We start from the raw sequence: 21894 nt of genomic DNA, 5'->3' as shown, positions 1-21894 counted from the left end.
TCCTTACCCCTTTCAGGGCCGTGTAGACAGGCACAGTCACATTCTTGTAGACAAGACCAGAGAAAGGCCCAGGAGATGCAAGGGCAGGAGGGCTTGAAGCTGGAGGAGAGAAACAAAGGCTGAGATCAGGGTCATGGGGTTGGCAGGGAACTGGGCAGGGTGGGAAGATCCATGCAGATCTCAGAGTGCTCCCTGAAAGAGCACTCCAAGAGAGCAGACGGAGTGCCAGGTCTCAGGAGAGGGGGCCAAGGTTTTCTTCATCTTCTCTCCTTCCTTTCCCTCCTCTTATTTCCCTTTGGGGACTATGATTCCAATGCAGAAAAGAACCCACTGCAATGGAATCCAAAAGCCTCACCCTTCAACCATTTTATCTCCATGATGCTTGCAATGTGTCCTGCGGGGGTGAGTTAAAAATCATGCTCCTATGGGGCTCTCGTTTCACTGGGGGATTCTGCGGCTGGCTGGTGACTGGAGAGTCAGTGGGGATGGGAGTGGCCCCTTCAGGAGGCCCTCCCATCTGAGCCCTTGCACTCCAGAAGGATAGAAACCTCAGTGATAGGAGGCTGGGCTGGAGGACTGTCCAGAAGAACCCTTCCAGCTCTGTGACTGGCTACAATCCTTTTCACACCTAGCAGGTGAGGACTGAATATGCACAACTTCCTTTCCCCTAAGCTTGCCATGTCTCCTGCCTGACTGCACCTGAACTTCGCCTGTTGGGAGAGGGAAGTGGGCGCCTCTTGACCCTGGACATGGGTGTAGCTCAGTCCCCTCCCGCTCCCAGGTCCACCCAGCCCACCTTCACCTCGCCCAGCACTCACCGCAGCAGGAGACATGACTTCTGGGAGATGTGTCCGAGAGCCGCATGCCCGATGTGGCCACAGCATAAATCCTGCTCTCCTGGAATGAGAGGTCCCCGGGGGTGCAGTCAGGGCCCAGGACTGTGAGGGAAGAGCCTGGCTCAGGAGACAGACCTGGGTCCACAGCCAGACTCGGCCAGTGACTGGCTGAGCAATCTTGGGTAAGTTATATTGTAACAGAGAAATTAAGAATGAACAAATGATTATGATTAATGAATCATTATACAGATGCTCATCTTTCTATATTGCAGAACAGGCAGAAGTTAATGTCCGAAACTAAGGAAACTCAACTAGTCTCACCCGTGTACACTTACTTTTGTAATGGTAGTTGTGGCCTGGTCACAGCCCAGTTTACACTTTTGTAATGATTAACCTAGCCTTGGCACAGCCTTGTATATATTTACTATTGTAATGGTAACAACTCCATCCCGCCTTGTTTGAATCCATGAAAACCCTGAACTCCTCAGACTCGGAGAGGCAGATGTTTCGGCCGATAGGCCGTCTGCTCCCCTGTTTTGTATATATTCCCCTTTCTCTATTTGAAACCCCGGTGTCATGAATTGTCTGTTATACACATTGGGTAGAGAACCCATAGCTTTTGTCCAGTATCAATTTGGTGACCCCGGCAGTGACAAAGATTCCTAAGGAGTCCGATTGCCCCAAATTCTGGAGCCCCAGCAGTACAGGTAAATGCAGTAATCGAGTCTTTTGCGGCCGCCAGTCTCTCTACCCTGCTGGTACTTCATTCCCTCAGAGCCTTCAACAGCTTCAAAGAGAGAAACAATTCCCTAGTTCCGAGTTTGCACATCTGACCGGGTGGGTGGGCCACCAGGGCAAAGGTGGTTCGGGAGGGTGGCCCGGCAGTTCCAGCCCCCTGCTTCCAAAACGATCTCCCATGCTCTGACCACTACACCTTCCTGTCTTCTGACATTGTGTATGGGGTTTGCGGCCCCGACCCGTGTTTGTCTACTCAGGGTTCGAGACCCTGCCCAGAATGTGTCTGCTGGGTACACTCCTGGAAAACAAGGCCTCCAACAATTAACTGGCCTTCACTGACTGGGTGAGTGGGCCACCCAGGTGAAAGTGGATCGGGAGGTTAGTACAGAGGTTGGAGTCCCCTAGATCTGGGTTTTAAGACTCCTGCTTCCAGAACGACGCCCTTTGCTCTGACCTCTATCCCTTTCTGTTTTCTGAGTCCATTCTGCACAGTGTTAAAAAAAAAAAAAAAAAAGGGAAACCAAAGGCCCACTCAGGTGACTGTGGTGAGTCACAAAGGCTGGCCAGGGAGGCTGCCAGGCTGGCACAGGGGGGCAGCTGAGCATCTGGGCTGGGGGAGGGCCAGCTGGGCTGGCAGGAGAAGCTGAAAGGGAGGGGGGGGCCCGGTATGGGGGTACTACCCCAGAGGGGAATTGCGGCACTGGGACACCTGGGGGAGACAGGCAGAGGCTGGGGAGTACCTGGATGAGATCCTGAGATAACTGGAGGGATGGGGAAATAAGAAAGAGAAGTGAGGAAGGGAATTCCAGGAGGGTTGCTTGGGGAGGGGGAGGGAAATTCCTGTGGTCATCAGGCTGTACTCCAAGCCTTGCTGATACAGGGCAGATAAGCTAGATCCAAATGGTAAAATAAAGCATTAAAAAAAAAAAAAAAAGATCATTTCTGCCAGTAGTGGTCATGGAATTCAACAAAGGACAGGTCTCTAACTCCACAGAGGAACTATAACTGGAGAGGAATTTAGGTTAAACAAAGCAGAACTGCTTTCACAAAAGGTTATCTAACGCCTGATTTACATAGTGATTTTGAGGATGAGCAGATAAAGGGCTCTGCCAATTCTGAACTGGTAGATAAATATATCTGACTCCCTCAGATTGAGAAATGTCTTCTCTGAATTCTCAGTCTTCCCCACCCCAGATGATTAATGCCCATTGGTCCTTCCTGAGAGGAGGACTCTGGCCACTGTGATTTCCTTGGCTCACCCTCTGGCAGGAGCGATCCTGCCTTGGGGACCATGGAAGGAGCTGGCACTGTACTGTGTTTTCCTTAGGGACGAGTTACAAAGAAGACTGCAGACATGAGGCAAATTCTCCTTAAACGGGTTTGACTGATTTCTGGGTCCTGGGGCCCAGCTGAGGGAGCAGAGAGGGTCTGACACCCCTCAACCCCTCAAGCCCAGAGTTTAGCTGATGTTTTTGTGGGGAAATTGTCATCTGAAGCATTTCATATATTTACTCTCCCCATCCACACCCCCATCCCTCTCTCACACACACACTTAACATGCACAGGCAGAACACAGGACCCACTATTAGTCACCACGGTAGGTGGCTAGTATTTTGGAAAAATGAAAGAAGCAAGCAACATTTTCCTCTGATAATACCTGCTGGGCCTTCTTGCCACATCTTTTATCTGAAAGATCCCTCGTTCCCACCTGTGCTGAACAAGAGGGATGGTTCTGATCAGTTCCAACCTGACTTGGCCCTTGCCCCATTTTCAGCATCTCCTCCTCCTTCACCCCAGCTGTCCCTCTGCATCCTTCTCTGCCCACCTGTCCTCTACCTCACACTTGATCAGCAGTGTCCTGGGCAGTGCTCTCATGATTCTGTGGGCTTTACGGACAGGTCAGCAGCCACTGACCTGAAGATGGGCTGTCCTTGGGTGACGCTGCACTTCCCCACTTCCTAGCCCTCCCTCTGGTGCTTGCAGGTCCCCCCCAGACCTCTAAGCTGCTGGTCAGCAATCACTGCTAAGGACAGGGCTGATGAGCCAGGGATGCAAAATCTCTGTGGAGTACCAGCATTTTCAAGAGAACCTAGGAGACACTGATGAAAAGATGGGTCCCTCCATCACCAGCAGTGACGTGGAGGTGGTACTGTGCATCCTGATGCCTCTTCCCCCAGGTACCCTATTCCCTCTGCTTTCCGATGGAAATCTGACACTGAAATGTGCTGCCAGTGCTGCCTCTCACCACCATGGCATCCGGGGGTCAGACCATGAGTACGAGGCTGATGTCACTCCGCGACGTTCCCTTAGAGGCAGAACTAGAGGTAGAGCTAAACTTTGGGGGCAGCTGGGCTCATATTTAAGGCCTGGTCCCCTCAACAACTGCCATGTGACCTTGGGAAAGTAACTATGCCTTTGGGGACAAAATTGTCTCCATCTGTAAAAGGTGGAAATAGCACCAAACTTCCTGTACACATACTGAGTGCTTGGCAGGTGCCAGGTGCTGACTATGCATTCGACACTCATCATCTCACCACTGACCTGTGAAATGTCATCAGCCTCCACCCCATTTCTGTTTTCACTTTTTATCAAGTGACACAAATGTAGAGAGAACAGTAAAAAGAATGACCTTATATATGCACCCCACAGCTTCTACGATTAATTCAAGGCCAATCTGGTTTCACCTGTATTCCCCCTTAACCCCACCGCAGCTGACTGATTTCAAAGCCATTCTACCAGGCATCCTGAAACCAGCACTACCTGATACCAGAGCCTGATAAAGTTATCACAAGACAAGAAAATTGTGGACAAATATCCTTCATGGAATATGATGCAAAAATCATCAAGAGAAATACTAGCAAACTAAATCCAACAGTATATTAAAAAAAAATTGGACCATGATCAAATGGTATTTATTCAAGGTATACAGAGGTGGTTCAAATAAGAAAATTGACTAACATCATATACTACAATAGTAGAACAAAGGAAAAAAAAACCCCACATGATCATCTCAGTGGACAAAGAAAAGCCATTTGAAAGAATTCAGCACCACTTTCTAATAAAAACACTCAGCAATAAAAGGCATTCAAACAGGAAAGGAAGAAGTAAAACTCTTCCTATTTGCAGATTACATGATTCTATACATAGAGAATCCTGGAAAATCCCTGAAGCTACTAAACTAATAAATGAATACAGCAAAGTGGCAGAGTACAAAATCAACACACAAATCAGTGGTGTTTTTATATACTAGTATTGAGCAATCTGAAGAGGGAATCAAGAAACAAATTCCACTAACAATAGCAACCAAGAGAAGCAGATATCTTGGGATAAATTTAACCAAGGATGTATAGGACTTATACATGGAAAACTATAAAACATTGCTGAAAGAAATTAAAGGCAATCTAAATAAATGGAAGGACAGTCTACATTCATGGATTGGAAAACTAAATATTATTAAGATGTCAATTCTACCCAAAGCAATATTAAGATCCAAGGCAATTCCAACAAAAATTCCAACAGCTCCTTTGCAGAAATGGAAAAGTCAAAACCATCATGTAACAGAAAAACAAATAGGACTGATATTTCCCAATTTTAAAACTTATTACAAAGCTATAGTGTGCTAGTTTGAAAGGAAGTATGCACCCTAGAAAAGCCATGTTTTAATCAAAATTCCATTTCATAAAGGTAGAATAAAACCTATTCAATACTGTATGTTTGAAACTGTAATCAAATCATCTCCCTGGATGATGTGATTTAGACAAAGAGTGGTTGTTAAACTGGATTAGGTGACGACATGTCTCCACCTATTTGGGTGGGTCTTGATTGGTTTATTGGAGTCCTAGAAAAGAAGAAACATTTTGGAAAATGGGAAATTCAGAAAGAGCAGCACCACAAAGCAGAGAGTCCACGAGCCAGTGACCTTTGGAGATGAAGAAGGAAAACGCCTCCCGGGGAGCTTCATGAAACCAGAAGCCAGGAGAGAAAGCTAGCAGATGACGCTGTGTCCACCATGTGCCCTTCCACTTGAGAAAGAAACCCTGAACTTCATTGGCCTTCTTGAACCAAGGTATCTTTCCCTGGATGTCTGAGATTGGACATTTCTTCAGACTTGCTTTAATTGGGACATTTTCTCGGCCTTAGAACTGTAAACTAGCAACTCATTAAATTCCTCTTTTTAAAAGCCATTCTGTTTCTGGTATATTGCATTCCAGCAGCTAGCAAACTAGAACATATAGTAATCAAAACAGCATAGTGGGTGAAAGGGTGGTTCTGTGATAAAATCTCTCCTGCCATGTGGGAGACCTGGGTTCGATTCCCAGGCCATACCACCACCCACCAAAAAAAACCAAAAACAAAATAGCAGTATAGTATTGGCACAAGAATCAACACAGAACAGAACAATGGAATCAAACTGAGAGTTCAGAAATAAACCCTCACATTTTTGGCTTATTGATCTTTGACAAAGGTGCGAAGTACATTCAATAGGGAAAGAATAATTTCTTCAACAAATGGTGCTGGGAAAACTGAATGTACATATGCAAAGAATGATGGTGGACCTCTACCTCACACCACATACAAAAATGAACTCAAATGGATCAAGGACCTAAATACGAGAACTAAGACTGTAAAATGCATAGAAAAAAATATAGGGAAGCATCTTTAGAATCTTATCTTAGGTAATAATTTCTTTACAATAAAAGCACAAACAATAAAAGAAAAAATAGATAACATGGACATCATCAAAATTTAAAGTTTCCATGTAATGGACTTTATTAAGCCAGTAAAAAGACAACCCTTAGAATGGGAGAAAATATTGGGAAGCCATATATCTGACAAGAGTTTAATATCCAGAATATATAAAGAATTCCAATAACTCAACAACAAAAAGACAATCTAATTTAAAAATGGCAAAAGACTTGAATAAAGATTTCTCCAAAGAAAATATACAAATGGCCAAAAAAAAAAACCATGAAAAGATACTCAACATCATTAGTTATTAGAGAAATGCAAAAGAAAAACACAAGATACTATTTGTGTTGATTTGAAAGTACCACAGAAAAGCCATCCTCTTTTAATCCAATCTTGTACGTACAGATTTTTTGTGGGTGGGACCTTTTGATTAGATTATTTCCATTCAAGGTGGGTCTTAATTAGTTTACTGGAATCCTTAAAAGAGCTGACATAAAGAGCAGAGTGATGAAACCAAGACACAGACAATGGACGCACAGAAGGAGCTGAGAGAGCCATCTGAAACCAGAAGGCAGTAGAGAAGGACCGTAGACATTGCCATGTGCCTTCCCATGTGACAGAGAAACCCTGGACATGCTGGCAATTCTTGAGTGAAGGTATCCTCTTGTTGATGCCGTAATTTGGACATTTTCATGGACTTAGAACTATAAATTTGCTACCTAATAAATCCCTTTTGTAAAAGCTGACCCATTTCTGGTATACTGCATTCTGGTAACTTTAGCAAACCAAAACACCACTTTCATACCCAACAGAATGGCTACTATTAACAAAACAAAAAATAAGTGTTAGAGAGGATGTGGAGAAATAGGAACACTCATTAATTGTTGGTGGAAATGTAAATTGGTGCAGTCACTGTGAAAAACAGTTTGGTGATTCCTCAGAAAGTTAAACATAGAACTACCATATCACCTGGCAATCCCACTTCTACATATCTACCCCAAAGAACTGAAAGCAGGGACTCAAACAGATATCTACACACCAGTGTTCATAGTGGCATTATTCAAAATAGCCAAAAGGTGGAAGCAACCTAAGTGTCCAACAACAGATGAGTGGGTAAACAAAATGTGGCATATCTATACACTGGAATATTATTTGGCTATAAAAAAGGAATGAAGTTCTGATGCATGCTACAACATCGATGAACCTTGAAAGTATCATGTTGAGTGATCTAAGCCAGAAGTAAAAGGGCAAATACTGCATGATCTCACTTATGTGAAATAAGCAGAATATGCAAATTCATAGTCAGAAACTAGAATATAGTTTACCAGGGGCCAGGCTGGGGAAGGGAAGAAGGAGTTGGTGTATAATTGGTACAGAGCTTCTTTTTGTGGTGATGGAAACATTTTGGCAATGGATGATGGTGATGGAGGCCCAACTTTTTGAAAATCCGTAAGACCACTGAGCTGAATAACTTGAAAAGGGAAATTTTAGGTTGCATTTAAGTTACCACAAGCACACACACAAAACAGAACTGTACAAGACAAAGAGTAAACCCTAAGGTACACCGAGGGCTAAAGTTAACAGCGTAACTATAATATTGCTTTATCAATTGTAATAAAAGTACCACACTAATGCAAATGTTAATAAGAAGGAAAATGCTGTGTGAGAGAAGGTATATGGGACTTTACACTTTCTGCATAATTTTTTATAAACCTATAAATTCTCTTATTAAAAAAGTTTTATAGCATGAATAAATGAATGCTTGAAATATACTTAGTATAGTGCTTGTCATTAAGCAAAACTTCAATAAACTATGATTGCTAATAGTAATAATAATAACAACCAACCCTTATGTACTACTAACTATGTTTGTATGTCAAGATTTACATGCCACTTACTAGGAATCAAGCTATACTTTAATTAAATATTAGGACACTCAAGCCTCACAACAACCCTTAAAGTAGACACTATTATCCCCATTTTATAGGTAGGAAAATTGAGGCACAAGGGCTAGTAACTTGCCCACAGACACACAGTTAGCAATTTTAACCCTAGCGCTTTGACTCTGAGACCTGCACTCTTAACTGCACTGTACTATCTTGAAGAGTCATGAAGATTAAATGAGAAAATCTGTATACAATACCCAGCTTGGTGCATGGTACACAGTGAGTGCTCAGGAAATGGCAGCAGCTACCATTTGTGTCATTTCAAATCCTGACTCGGCCCCTTACCAGTTGTGTGGTACAGACAGGCTCCACAGTACTCGCCTCCCCGGGCTGTGGTGAGGATACCAGCCTCGTCTCCTGCTCAGTGCATGGATGAGCACGATGAAAAGGTTTCGCACTGCTAGCCCTGCCCAGACCTGAGCTGGTCTCTTACCCAGGATGGAAAGCGGTGCAGGGGTGGTGTGGGGGGTTTGTTTCCCGGCTCCACATCCTCCAGCTCAGTTCTGGTGGCTTTTGGGCTCTCTTTTTTCTCTTTCCTCCCTGTGGAAGGTGGCTCCTCCATTTCCATCTTCTCAGGTTCTTCCTGGAGTTCAGCTTGGGTCTCCCCTTCAGGAAGGTTAGAGGGGTGCAGAGCTGAGAGGGTGCCAATCTTAATGCTGACCATGTGGTTGAGGTGCTCAGGGCCCACCTGGGGTTGGCTGTGGTGCCGCTTGGCCAGCTGGATGCTCTCCCGAGGGGTGCTGGGAGCCCGCATCTTCGGTAAGGTCAGGCTGCTGCCGGGGCCAGAGACCTTTGTCCCAGGGGGCAGCCCGCCCTGAGCACTGCCCAGGCCCTCACCCCAGGAAGCTGAACCACTTCTAGGAGTGTGAGGTTTCATGCATACTGGGCCAGGAGAGCCTTTTCTTCCTAGATAAGGACGAGGGGTCCTGGCTTCTGCTATTTTCCAAGGGTGGACCAAGCTGGAGCTAGAGTCCTCCACGGGGCTTCCTGCTTCAGGGACAGAGTCCTTGTCCTGCAGGGCACCTGGAGAAGGTTCTGGCACAGGTGTCTTCGGGGCACCCTGGGTTTGGGAACCACTGTTCTGCCCCACTGGCTGGGTTCCTGGCCCAGAAGTAAGAGACTCCCGATAAAGGGTTTCTTGGGGGGCCACCAGCAGCTCCCCTGAAGGTGCCATCTGAAGAGCTGTGGTTAGAGCAAAAATAGGCATAGCCAAAGCCAAAGCCATGTGAGGGCTCCTTAAGAGTCAGCCCCACACTCCACCATGCACACACGCACACACACACTCACACATGGACCCTAGCCTCTAGCCTCCCTACCTTCCAGTGCATTTTGAAGGGCTCCCACCTGGTCCACCAGGCACTGATTACAGCTTTTCAGATGCTGATTCTCCATCTCAAGCTTGGCAAAAAAAAAAAAAAAAATTTAGAATGCTGAACCTACAGGTTCAGTAGCATAATTCAAAGTAAGATTAAAAGTCCAAATCTTTGAAAAACAATTGGTGCCCCATAAATCCAATGCTGACCCTCTCAGAGAGCCCTGGCTACCTCTCTCCCTCTGTGCCAACTGGTATGGTTTGCGATAAAATTCCATTTGAGAGCACCTGCACTTTCTTTTCTTATTATTTGTAATGTTTCTTATTGCAAAATACAACACACAGAAAAATGCACACCACATCAATAAACAGATTTCTAAACAACTGTGAAATTAATATTCATGTGACCACACCCTGGTTAGGAAACAGAAATTTGTTAGCAACCCAGGCAACCCCCCTTGCCAGTTTGCCCCATCTCGATCACACATTCCTCCCTCCCCTGTAAAGGGAATCACTGCTCTAAGGTTATATACTCACTTCCTTGTTTTCTGAGTTTTTACCAGCTATATATGTATCCCCAAACACATTGTTTTACTTTTGCCCGTTTTTTAAACTTTGTATAAATGTAATTATTCAGTATGTGCTTCTCTATGCCTGGCTTCTTTGACTCAACACAAGCATAAGACATACTCATTGTTGCACTTTCTTTTAAATTAAATCCAACACACTTTTCATTTGGAGCGCCTTTTAGCAAGGGTTGGTGCTGTGGGAATATGGAGATACCCCAAAGAACTTGCAGTCCAGCAGGAGACTTGAGAACAGGTTCCAAAAAAAGAAAGGGGAGGCCAGGTGAGCAAAGCATTTCAGCATTTAAACTGAATGAAGGACGAATGGTTAACAAAATGAACATTCGTCAAGGCACCACAAACAGGAGGCAGGAAAACTTTGGGAGATGAGACCATCCCCAGGCTCATCTCATTCTAGGCTTCCTGGCTTCCCATGGTTGAGTTACCTCTGCCAACTTTATTGTCACCCACTCCTTGATCTTTGCAGCTTTCTCTTGAACAATTTTTGCTTCCTCAGCTCTCATCTGCTTCTGCAATAAAGAGGGGGTCTTAGTTTATCACAGCAGTCGTTGGGAGAGTGAATGATTGGAGGTGGGAAACCCTAGAGAAGAAACGCCAAATGAAGGTACACCCACCAATGGAATGCTATGCTTCAACACAAAAGAAAATGTTCACAGGGAACAGTTGTTAGCAGTGAGGAGTAAAAATGACGGGTTGGGGATAGAGGAACAAATTTACTTGTCTTTTTTTTTTTTTGGCATAGACAGGCACTGGGAAATGAACCCGGGTCTCTAGCATGGCAGGCGAGAATTCTGCCACTGAGCCACCATCGCACCACCCCTACTTGTCATTTTACAGCATTTTGGTATTTTTGCATTTTTTATTATAAGCATGTATTATCTTTACAGACAAAAAATAAAGCTAAATTAGCACACAAGTGAGGTCTCTCTCCCCTCCCCCACCCTCCCCCCCAATAGTCAAAAGAGTGTAAGATGACTGAACAGGGAGTTTTGTATCTGAAAAACAGAAATACAGCAGCCTAGTAGAGAGTGAAAGTATGGGCTTTGGGACCCTGGGCAAGAAACCTAACCTCTCCAGGCCTGCACTCTCACCTCCACAGCAAGGGTGGGGGGGAGGTGAAACATGGACCTTGCAGGGCTGGCTTGAAAATTAGGTGAGAGAAAGTGCACAGCACAGTGTCCGACACACAGGTAACCAACCAGTTCTACAAGGAGTACTAGTTCCCAGATCTTAGAAGGCATGGAGTCAATGGGCCTTCCCTGAGTTGTTCAGAGAACAGCAGCAGTGACCTTGGTAACACTTCAAGGGAGAAACTGTCTGATGATTGCAAGTTGACAGACCTAAGACTCAAAACAGGTAAGTCTACAGAAATGAGTTAAGAATATGAAAATGTCAGGCTCTTGGCATTTCAGAGCTGAAAGGATCTTAAAGGTTATCTAGTTCAAGGGATGACAAATTTTGGCTCGTGTTTGACATCAACCCCACATCTAGGCCTCAGCCTGGCGTCCCCCACCCCCACCACTGCCACGTTGTATTTCAACAGTGAGGGTGTGTTGTAATATAGTCACACTCATTCAGCTCATGCATTGTCTATGGCTGATTTCAAGCTACAATGGCCGAGTTGAGGAGTTGCAACAGAGACCACATGGCATGCAAAACCTAAAATATTTACTATCTGGCTGTTTATGGAAAAAGCATGTCAACCCCTGACCTAGTCTGATACTCTCTTCATTCAGCTGTGGGAACTGAAAACTCAGAGGGGTGAAATGACTTGCCTCTGTCAGTCAACTGCACATCTGGGACTAAAGTCAGGTCTCTTCACTCACAACAGCATTCCTTCTGTTCTGATCTTGACCTATTGATTATTGTTGTAAAATGATTTTTTCCTACCTATGGAGCTTCAGCAGGATTCATAGTGGCCTCCAATTTCCAAGAATACTGCCACTTCTAACTATGAACCAGTCAAAAGTGAAGATAAAGCATCTCTTAAAATCAATGGAAAATTGAGTTGAGATTCCATGTATCAAAATTGTTTTCCCACTATTTTTTCAGGAATACTTAGTGCCCCACAGCATATAAAGGCCTATTCCACAAAGGAATGTTCAGCGAATTCTGCCGAGTGATTAAGAATCTGCCCATAATGGTTAGAAGGTACACTAGGATTAGCTAGGGAATGCACACGTGGAAAATTAAAGCTCATCTGACTGCATCATAGGAGCTCCTATGGGAATTGATGGAGCCCTGGCATGAGGGGAAAGCTGGATAGGTAAGGCCAGTGGCAGAGGGAAGGGATAGAAATGGGGCACAGTTAATGAGATGGTGAAGGGGAGGAGGCTAGGCACAGGGACGCAGCAAAGCAATGCTCCAGGTGCTCAAAGGCGCAAAGCTGCTGACTGCAGGTGAAAAGGTTGAGCACTAACCTCTCCTGGGCCCATGTGCTCAGCAAAGGAGGTCTTGCTTTTCAGAGGAGGTGGTAAATTTGGTCTCTGCCTATACAAGACCACTGACAAACTTTGGCTAACCAGCTCATCAAGGTTGACCAGCCAGCTCTGCTGTTCTGATCATACTACAGCCAAGTACCATGTACCACACAATGGGCAGGACACTGAAATGGCCAGGAAGGAAACGGAAAAGCTATGCTTATCGAGCACCTACATTATACCTCATCCTATATATGACAATCCTACGAGGTTTCATATCCTCTATTTACGGATGCATAAAATGAGAATCAGTGGCAAGTAATTCTCCTACACTCATAGAGCAGCAAGTACTAGAGGTGGGATTCAGACCCAGATCAGTTCTGGCTTCTTTTTCCACTATATTCCCTGCCTGGCTTCTAATGACCAGATGTGAAGGGGAAGACCTTTGTAATAATTAAATTTACACATAAAAGAATAGCCTCCTGAGGGAGTGAGCCCAAGAAGCTGGAAAACCAATGGATGAAGATGCTGAAGAGGGGACTCGTGTCTGCTGCCCTTAATGCTTACCTGCTTCTCCAGCTGCGCCTCCAGCTGGCTGATGAGCTCATCTTTGCCCTGCAAAGCTTTCAGCAATTCTTGGTACTTCTGGTGCAGGCTGCCTGCTGAGTCTACATTCTTCAGATAGGACAGTTTCACCTTCTCTTCCATGACACCCACCTGAAAAGTACCAATTGGCTCAGAGGGTAGGGGATGTGGTGTGAGCTAGCCAATAAGATGAGACAGGATGCCTCGGGAAGCCCCAGACAGTGATTCCCAGGCGAAACTCTTCCACAGGGCAGTCTGGACCAATTAATTAAATGACCACTTATTAGGCACTCATCTGGGCATCAGAAGGAACTGACAGTATTTTAGTTACTCTAGAGAAACAGCTGGGTCTTGGGCCATTTAACTTTGGGCCCCTAGGAGGGTAGAGGTGGGCCTTGGATAGCAATGTTCCAACTTCACTGTAGCAGAGATATTTACTGCTCACTGAATACCTTTGTGCTTCCCCATGTTTTCCACCCACCTTGTCGTTAGATGGAGTCATGTCATTGGCTCCAGCCAATGGACTGAATGGAAAGGACTTATCACTTGTGGGCTGAAATATTTAAGAGCTGGTGCACAAGTGTCTGGTTTTCTCTTCCCTTGCCATGGAGACCAAGGAGGCTGAGTTTACTAGATGGTCCAGCTATAAGACAGGGGAGCCTCCACGAACTCGGATCCCTGAATGACTGTGTGAAACACAGTCCCTGGCTAACCCTCAATGGGCACATTCCATGAGTGACAACTAAAGGTGATTATCCACTGAGACTTCAGAATTAATTTGTTACCTCATCATAGCTAGCCTATTCTGACCAATACATCCACCTACTAACTGTACCAAACTTTACCTAAATGCTCCTTCATTAGCATATAAAGCTCCATGTACCTTAATTTTTTCAAAGTCTGATAACACATAACTGCTGGTTTTCTTTGTCCCCGTAAGGAGCTCATTAGTGTCTGGGTGTGTTCATGAAAAGGGCCAGGAAAGGCCAGCGGTCATTTCCCCTGCACACTCCCACCAATCCTCTCCTTGCTTACCTGGGTCTCAGCATTCTCTGCTCTCTGCTCTGCCTCCAGCAGCCTCTGTTCCAGCTCCTGCATCTGCTCAACCAGAGAGGAGGGGGATATAGTCAAGGATTCCCTACCATGATCATGGTATCAAAACAAGAAGAGCGAGTGGTGCTGATGCTGCACATAGGCCAGTGAAGATTTTCATGGCAACGTCCAGCAACCCGACCATGAATTTATGGGCAGTTAAAAAGCCCATGGCTGCTGTCCTCTGTGCTAAGGGAGTGAGAGCCCAGTTCTTCTCCCGAGTAGGACATCCGCTGAGGGGCAGAAGGACCATTGTTATTCATTCTAAGGCTTTCCTGCCCTCAATCCTGCTTTCACTCTTTTCCATGAGGCCTCTTTCCTCTCTGTACTGGGTCCCAGACTCTCTCACATGAGCCCCTATCATGTCAATGGTAACAGAATACTCCTTCCCACCAGGAAATACCGCTAAATGAAAATGACATTTCACAGGTTTCAACTTATTGATTTCTTTAAGTTAAAGAACTAGAATGGGGAAGAGAAGTTTAAGACACATTTTCAAAATTTTTACCTTTTTTTCTTTCACTAAGATGGTGCCGAAAGCGAAGAAGGAAGCCCCTGCCCCTCCCAAAACTGAAGCCAAAGCAAAGGCTTTGAAACAAGGAGGCAGTACTGAAAGGAGTCCACAGCCACACAAACAATAAGATTCGCACCTCACCCACATTCCGCCGGCCCAAGACACTGCGTCTCAGAAGACAATCCATTATCCTCGGAAGAGCACCCCCAGGAGAAACAAGCTTGACCGCTAGGCCATTACCAAGTTCTCCCTGACCACCGGATCAGCCATGAAGAAGCCTGAAGACAATGACACTCTTGTGCTCACTGTGGATGTCAAGGCCAACAAGTAGCAGATCAAACAGGCTGTGAAGGAGCTTTATGACACTGATGTGGCCAAGACCAACACTCAGATCAGGCCTGATGGAAAGGAGAAGGTGCGTGTTTGACTGGCTCCTGACTATGATGTTTCGGATGTTGCCAACAAAATTTTAAACTGAGTCCGGCTGGCAAATTCTAAATACGTAAGTTTTTTGACCATAAAAAAAAAAATTATCTTGCTGCCAATAAAGGCATATCATTCAGGTCAGAGCAGCTCAGCAAATCAGGAACCTTATTCCACATGGCCCAAGCAAAGAGCCCAAAGTTCCTGTACCTGGAGACTCCCCAGGGACCAGACCTAGACTGAAGTCTAAGGAGTTGCTCATGAGCCTACAGCCTACATAGCATCTCTTTGCAGATTTGCCAGCTCACGGCTTGGCAAGCGGAGTGAGGGTCGGATTTTAGTTCCCATTCTCCCCCTGGACAGGGCACCGCCATGTGCTGCCCAAACCGCACACCATCAAACAGACCCTGCAGCAGCAGAGTAAATTCACTCATCAAACTCTTCCATCAAATTCCTTGCTTTCCATGGCTCAGTAGGAGTTAGCTGCTTCTCTATCCTGCCTTGCCCAGAGGCAATATTTATGCATTATAAATAAGCAAGAAGCATAACATCCCAGGCTGGGTCCTCCCAGAGGCTGGGCAGGCTCAGGCCTTGCCTTCTGAGCTCTAGCCCAGCCCTCAGGCACCTCATCTCTGCAGATTAAAGTGCAGAAGGGAAGTGTGAGGATGCAGGGCCCAGACCCCGCCCCTTCCTCAATTAGAGAACACGTCATTGCATGCAGCTGCACACATAACCAGGAAGACATTAAAGGTCAACAGACCCCCTCAGGGGGGAAAGAATGTCATTATTTTGTATATGGAAAGAACGTCTTTTTGGGGTCCAGAGGGTGGGTTGTGTTGGTTTAAAACTGTTTTGTACCCCTAGAAAACCCATGATTCTTTAATCCAATCTTGTAGGGACAGATAGTTGTTCTGATTAGGTTGTTTCCATGGAGATGTGACCCTGCCCATTCAAGGTGGGTCTTAATCCGTTTACTGGAGTCCTTTAAAATGTCCCTCCCCTGCTGAAACTCTACGCACACCCTGTGGACCTAAACCTTTATACCCACTCCTGCGGCACTCCTCTCTCTCTTACGCAGGGAACAATGACTTCCATTTCCCGACCAGCCTCCATTGGGAAGAATTTTCTCCTGTTCGAAAATTCCTAATTAAACTTACAGGTAACTCCGTGCCAGGCATGTTCTCTGGTCTTGGGGTTAAGTCGGTGGCAAAGGAAGGAACCCCTAACCTGATGCTGGGCAGCAAAAGGAGAGGGACACCGGAGAGGAGCTCATATTTGAGAACTTAGGGCTCCCCTTTTCTTGGGAAAGCCTTTCCTCCTTTGTTCGCTCTCCTTCCTAGGACTGTGGATCATGACACAGATGCTTGTAGTACACATTCCCTTTAAAGGAGACTTGGGGTTACATTCATCTGAGGATCCCAAGTAAAATCCGAGATTTACAACCCATGGAACAAAAATGTCTGAGGCTCCCAACTGAAAGGACCACTCTTAACAGACATTCATGTTCTCAGGTCAAGGATGCCAGAACCTCTTCTCTTTTCCTTCTACTCTGGGGTTTAATTATTGTGATGGGACCTCTCTCTGTTTAAGCCAGACAGCCAGCGTTGGTTCTGGTGCTACCCAGGCATCAAATTAGAGCCAGATGGCCTTTCCCAAATCAAACAATCCTCAGCTAGTCCTAGAGGAGTCCCCTGACCTTCAAACAGTTGCTAGGAGGAAGATAACAGCATAGCAGAAACCAATATCAAGGTTAGAGGCAGGGGGCAGCCCAGCATGGAAGGAACTCCCCCTGTGTGTATGTGTGTGTTGATGGGGGAGGAGCATGTGATCAATACCTAGGTGATGGCCCCAGTGATTAGGTTAGTGTTCTATAACCCTCCCCGCCCTCAACTCCAACTGTGGCTGGGCTAATCTAGTTCTCTCTTCCCAGGAATCTGAGATCTGGAACTGAGAAACCGCAGACTGGAGCCAAGGGGCTGCATCAGAGAAGGCACAAAAACTTCAGCTGCCAAAGGGCCTTGTTTCTTGCCTTCCCAAGTCATGAGTGTTGCACAGTTCCAGAGTTCATGAACTGCCCCAGGCACCTTCCAATAAAGTCCCTGTTTGCTTAAACTAGCCACAGTTGATTTCTTTGCCTGCATCAGAAAGAACTCTAATGCAATTTCTGAAAGCACTTTGTTTTTCAAGAATAAAATAAAATACTGAATGGGAAAGCTTTGGATTCTTGAGAAGCTCCCCCAAGACTGACCCTTAGGTGAACCATTTAGAGCTCATGTCTGGTAGACCAGCAGAAGGCACAGAATTTCCACAGGACACGATCGTTTTTATTCTTGACTTTTGTGTGCTACTTTGAAACTACTATGTACTCCAGAAAAGCCATGCTCTTTTAATATACTCTTGTGGGATCTTTAGATTAGGTTGTTTCTATGGAGACACTTATGGGTGGGACCTTCTGATCAGGTTATTTTCCATGGAGATGCGATCCACTTAACTGTGGGTGGGACCTTTTGATTAGATGAGATGTGACCACACCCATACAAGGTGGGCTTTAATTAGATTACTGGAGTCATTAAAAGAGCAGACGCAGATGTTTGGAAATGTAGAAGGAAAGCCCCCCAGCAGATTCCAGAAGGACCCATAGGAACTGAGTGAGCCATTCTGAAGCCAACCCAAGAGACCAGCAGATGTCACCATGCGCCTTCCCATGTGACAGAGGAACCCAGAGGCTGCCTTTCCTCTGAGAAAGAATTCTCTCTTGTTGGTGCCTTAATTTGGATATTTTCAGGGCCATAGAACTATAAATTTGTAACCTAGTAAATTCCCTTTATAAAAGCCAATCCATTTCTGGAATATTGTATTCTGGCAGCTTTAGCAAATCAAACATTTTTATCTATTTATTTATTAAACACACCAACATACAAACACATTCTTACCATATGATTATTCCATTCTTGATATATAACCAATAACTCACAATATCATCACATATTTGTATACTCATCATCATGATTTCTTAGAATGTTTGTATCAATTCAGAAAAAGAAAGAAAAAAGAAAAAAATTCATACATACCATATCCCTTACCCCTCCCTTTCACTGATCACTAGCATTTCAATCTACTAAATTTATTTTAACATTTGTTCCTCCTATTATTTATTTATTTTTAATTCATATGTTTTACTCATCTGTTGATAAGGTTTCACTGGTGGTGAAACCAAGTAGTGTCAAGAACTGAATGTATTTGGTTCTACCTCCCTGCTGGACATTTCCTTTTAGGCAAGAATGATCAATGAACCATTGGCTAGAGCCAGAAATCACTCTCTGTCACTGACAACCTACCAAACATTTTTTCCCCTTGGGATTTTAATATTATTTATTTCTTTAATATACACCATGTGTGCTGGTTTGAAAGGATGTATGTACCCTAGAAAAGCCATGTTTTAATCCTAATCCCATTGTGTAAATGCAGCTGTTTCTTCTAATCCGTATTCAGTACTGTATGTTTGAAACTGTAATTAGATCATCTCCCTGGAGATGTGACTCAATCAAGAGTGGTTGTTAAACTGGATTAGGTGGAGACGTGTCTCCACCCATTCAAGCGGGTCTTGATTAGTTTACTGGAATCCTATAAAAGAGGAAACATTTTGGAGAATGAGAGAGATTCTGAGAGAGCAGAACAATGTAGCCATGAGAAGCAGAAAGTCCACCAGCCAGCAACCTTTGGAGATGAAGAAGGAAAATGCCTCCCGGGGAGCTTCATGAAACAGGAAGCCAGGAGAGAAAGCTAGCAGATGATGCCATATTCACCACATACCTTTCCAGATGAGTGAGAAACCCTGACTGTGTTTGCCATGTGCCTTCTCACTTGAGAGAACTTCATCGCCCTTCTCGAACCAAGGCATCTTTCCCTGGATGCCTTAGACTGGACATTTCTATAGACTTGTTTTAATTGGGACATTATCTCGGTCTTAGAACTGTAAACTTGTAACTTATTAAATTCCCCTTTTTAAAAGCCATTCCGTTTTTGGTATACTGCATTCTGGCAGCTAGCAAACTAGAACACGCCATTACTAAAATAGAATGGAATTGCAAAGCACCTTTCAGAGCCTAGGGTTTTCTCCCAGCCCTCAACCAACTACTCTGATCACTGCCCCGTGGTCCTCATTGATGACAACCCTCCCAGGTGGCAAGGCCATCTGAGACTCAAAGCAGTGTATATTCACTTTATGCTGGAGTATTTTCTGTTAAAAAAAAAAGCGTGGAAATACATATATATATATACATACACACACATATAAAACATAAAATTTTTCATTTTTACGATTTTTAAGTGTACAATTCAGTTGTGTTAATTACAGTCACCATGTTGTACAATCATCACCAGTATTCCAAAATTTTTCATTACCCCAATAAATATTCTGTGTCCATTAACAACAGCTCCCCATTCCAATATATCCTCCTGGAAATCTCTAATCTACTTTCTGTTCCTATGAATTTGCAGACTCTATATATTTCACATAAGTGAAATCATACAGTATTTACCCTTTTGTGCCTGGCTGATTTCAGTTAGCCCAACGGTTTCAAGGTTCATCCACATTGTAGCATGTATAAGCACTTGATTCTTTTTTTTAATGCAATTGTATTGAGATATATTCACACACCATACAAACCATCCAAAATATACAAACTTCATTCCTGTTTATGGTTAAATAATACCCTAATGTATGGATATACCACATGTTGCTTATCCATTCATCTGATGATGGATGGACACCTGAGTTGTTTGCAGCTTTCAGATATTATGAATAATACTGCTATGCATATTGGAGTACAAGTAACTGAGTTGAAGTATACTTTTTTCTCTAAAACTATTTCTGAAAATTGAAAACATTTTCAACTTTTTTTTTAAAAGGAGAAGAATATAATGACCATCCATGTATCTGTTCTCTCATTCCAACACTCTGCCATCCTTGTTTGAAGAGACTATTTTAGAAATGAGTTTTCTTTCAATTCTTAAGGAAATAAATCTTCTTTATTGCCAGTGAAGAACTCCAGGTATTTGTGCTGAAATGTCAATTTCAGAGGTTTCAAAGGGCCAACTTTCTTTTAATCACAGTCTCAACACTTTTCACCATGGCAGATCATTTTTCCTGTTACTCGCTTCAAGTGTGACACCTGGAGCCTTGAAAAGCTGTGGCTATCTGTGGACCACCCCTTATGTGGGTCTATTTCTTGTCTCAGAGAGCTCCCTCAGACCATGTCCTCAGCTCTCCTTTCAGCCGAGACTTCTGTGGCTCTGAGATGACATGCCAGCCACAGAGGTGTCAGGTTTAGGGGGCTGACAAGGATCCACTTTCACCAGCTGCAACTCACACTAAGATTCATAAGCTGCCCTAGCACTGGCTGCGGGGCCTGATGAAATGCAGTTGGCACTAATCTGGTATTTAACCCCCGTACCCACAGCTCCTTGTTACACTCAGTAATGAGGTGAAATATCAGCCTGCTAGCAGCAATGAGGGAAGAATGGGCTGGCTCTCCTTCACCCCTTGGCCCTGCAGTGCCAGGCAGTGGCCTGAGCTGAGCCACACCATTGGTTGAAAGAGGAGCTCAACATTCTTATCATTGCCTTTTGCCTGCTGGAGTTAAGTATGTAAGTCAGACTACAGGCTCTGGAATCAGTCTGGTTCTACCATGATATGGCTTTAGATCAGTCCTTTAACCTTGCTGTGCCTCAGTTTCCCAATCTGTAAAAAGAGGGTAATCACTGTATTCACCTCCCAAGGTTACTGTGAAGATTACAGAAGATATCACATAAAGCACATGTTCTTAAGGAGCAATTCATAGATAGTAGCTATTTGGTTTCTCATATACAAAGATGGCACTCAAGACCAGAGGGACCAGTTTACCTGGGACAGTCTAATGTACACCATTTATCCCAGTACAATTAGTGGTACAGCCTCCTTTCCCTCTCCAAAGCGTCCCAGTTCAGATGATGAATTATATGGTCATCCTACTTGAGGTCCATCTACAGAAAGGATGGGCTTAAGCCAGCAGCTGTCAACTATTAGCCAGAAGGAGTGTCTTGTATGACCTACAGTTTTATAGAAACCAGGACATTTAGCCTACACATAAATAGCTAACCAGGGCCACTTGCTGGTGACTAGCGCTTTACATTTATTGACTCATTTAATCTTCCTAACAATCCTAGGAGGCAGGTGCTATTATCCCCCATTGTAGAGATCAGGAAACTGAGTCAGGAACTTGCCTATGGTCACACAGCTAAAAAGGGGCAGAACAAGGATTCCAACATAGCAGTCCAGCTCCAGAGTCCATGCTTTTAGCCACTGGGCTATAGAAATCTCACGTCACATAAGAATCCACATCCACACAAAATTCTCCATTTCCAGCATCTATTAAAAAAAATCATATCTGCCACACTAGTTCTAAAGTTTCATATGGCAATGACTAGCTTCCGCCTTTAGAAGTAGCATGTTCCCTAGAGTTCTCCCATGAAGGCACCCAGCTCTCTTCACCCTCCCATCTAACTAAGCTGCCCATAAGCATTTGCATTTGCAGCCCCCAGTTTTAGCTATTAAATGGTTCTAATTCTTGTAATCAAAGATGACGGTTTTTAACTTTTTTTTTGGTTTGGCGTCAGAACTTTTGTTCAATTGAAATAATAAGCTTATACCCAAATATGAAAATGTATGAATGTAGAACTGCCCTGGTGTCTGATTGAAGAAAAGAGGAAGA

The 21894-nt window shown here is 44.4% G+C and overlaps 1 protein-coding gene across 3 annotated transcripts in view; it reads right to left on the bottom strand.

Annotated features, from left to right (window-relative positions):
• PLEKHH1 (pleckstrin homology, MyTH4 and FERM domain containing H1) overlaps nucleotides 1–21894 on the bottom strand; it is a 67117-nt gene that overhangs the window by 29481 nt on the left and 15742 nt on the right. For all 3 annotated transcript variants that reach the window (XM_077122793.1, XM_077122795.1, XM_077122794.1), the window contains exons 3-9: nucleotides 14149–14211; nucleotides 13096–13245; nucleotides 10534–10617; nucleotides 9526–9607; nucleotides 8643–9391; nucleotides 819–897; nucleotides 8–99 (exon numbers count right to left, since the gene is read on the bottom strand). In XM_077122793.1, coding sequence (XP_076978908.1) covers nucleotides 8–99; nucleotides 819–897; nucleotides 8643–9391; nucleotides 9526–9607; nucleotides 10534–10617; nucleotides 13096–13245; nucleotides 14149–14211 — 1299 coding nt within the window. The remainder of the gene's footprint in view (nucleotides 1–7; nucleotides 100–818; nucleotides 898–8642; nucleotides 9392–9525; nucleotides 9608–10533; nucleotides 10618–13095; nucleotides 13246–14148; nucleotides 14212–21894) is intronic.

Source organism: Tamandua tetradactyla, chromosome 12, assembly GCF_023851605.1.
Source record: "Tamandua tetradactyla isolate mTamTet1 chromosome 12, mTamTet1.pri, whole genome shotgun sequence".
NCBI lineage: Eukaryota > Metazoa > Chordata > Mammalia > Pilosa > Myrmecophagidae > Tamandua > Tamandua tetradactyla.
This window is presented reverse-complemented; position numbering and strand designations above follow the sequence as displayed.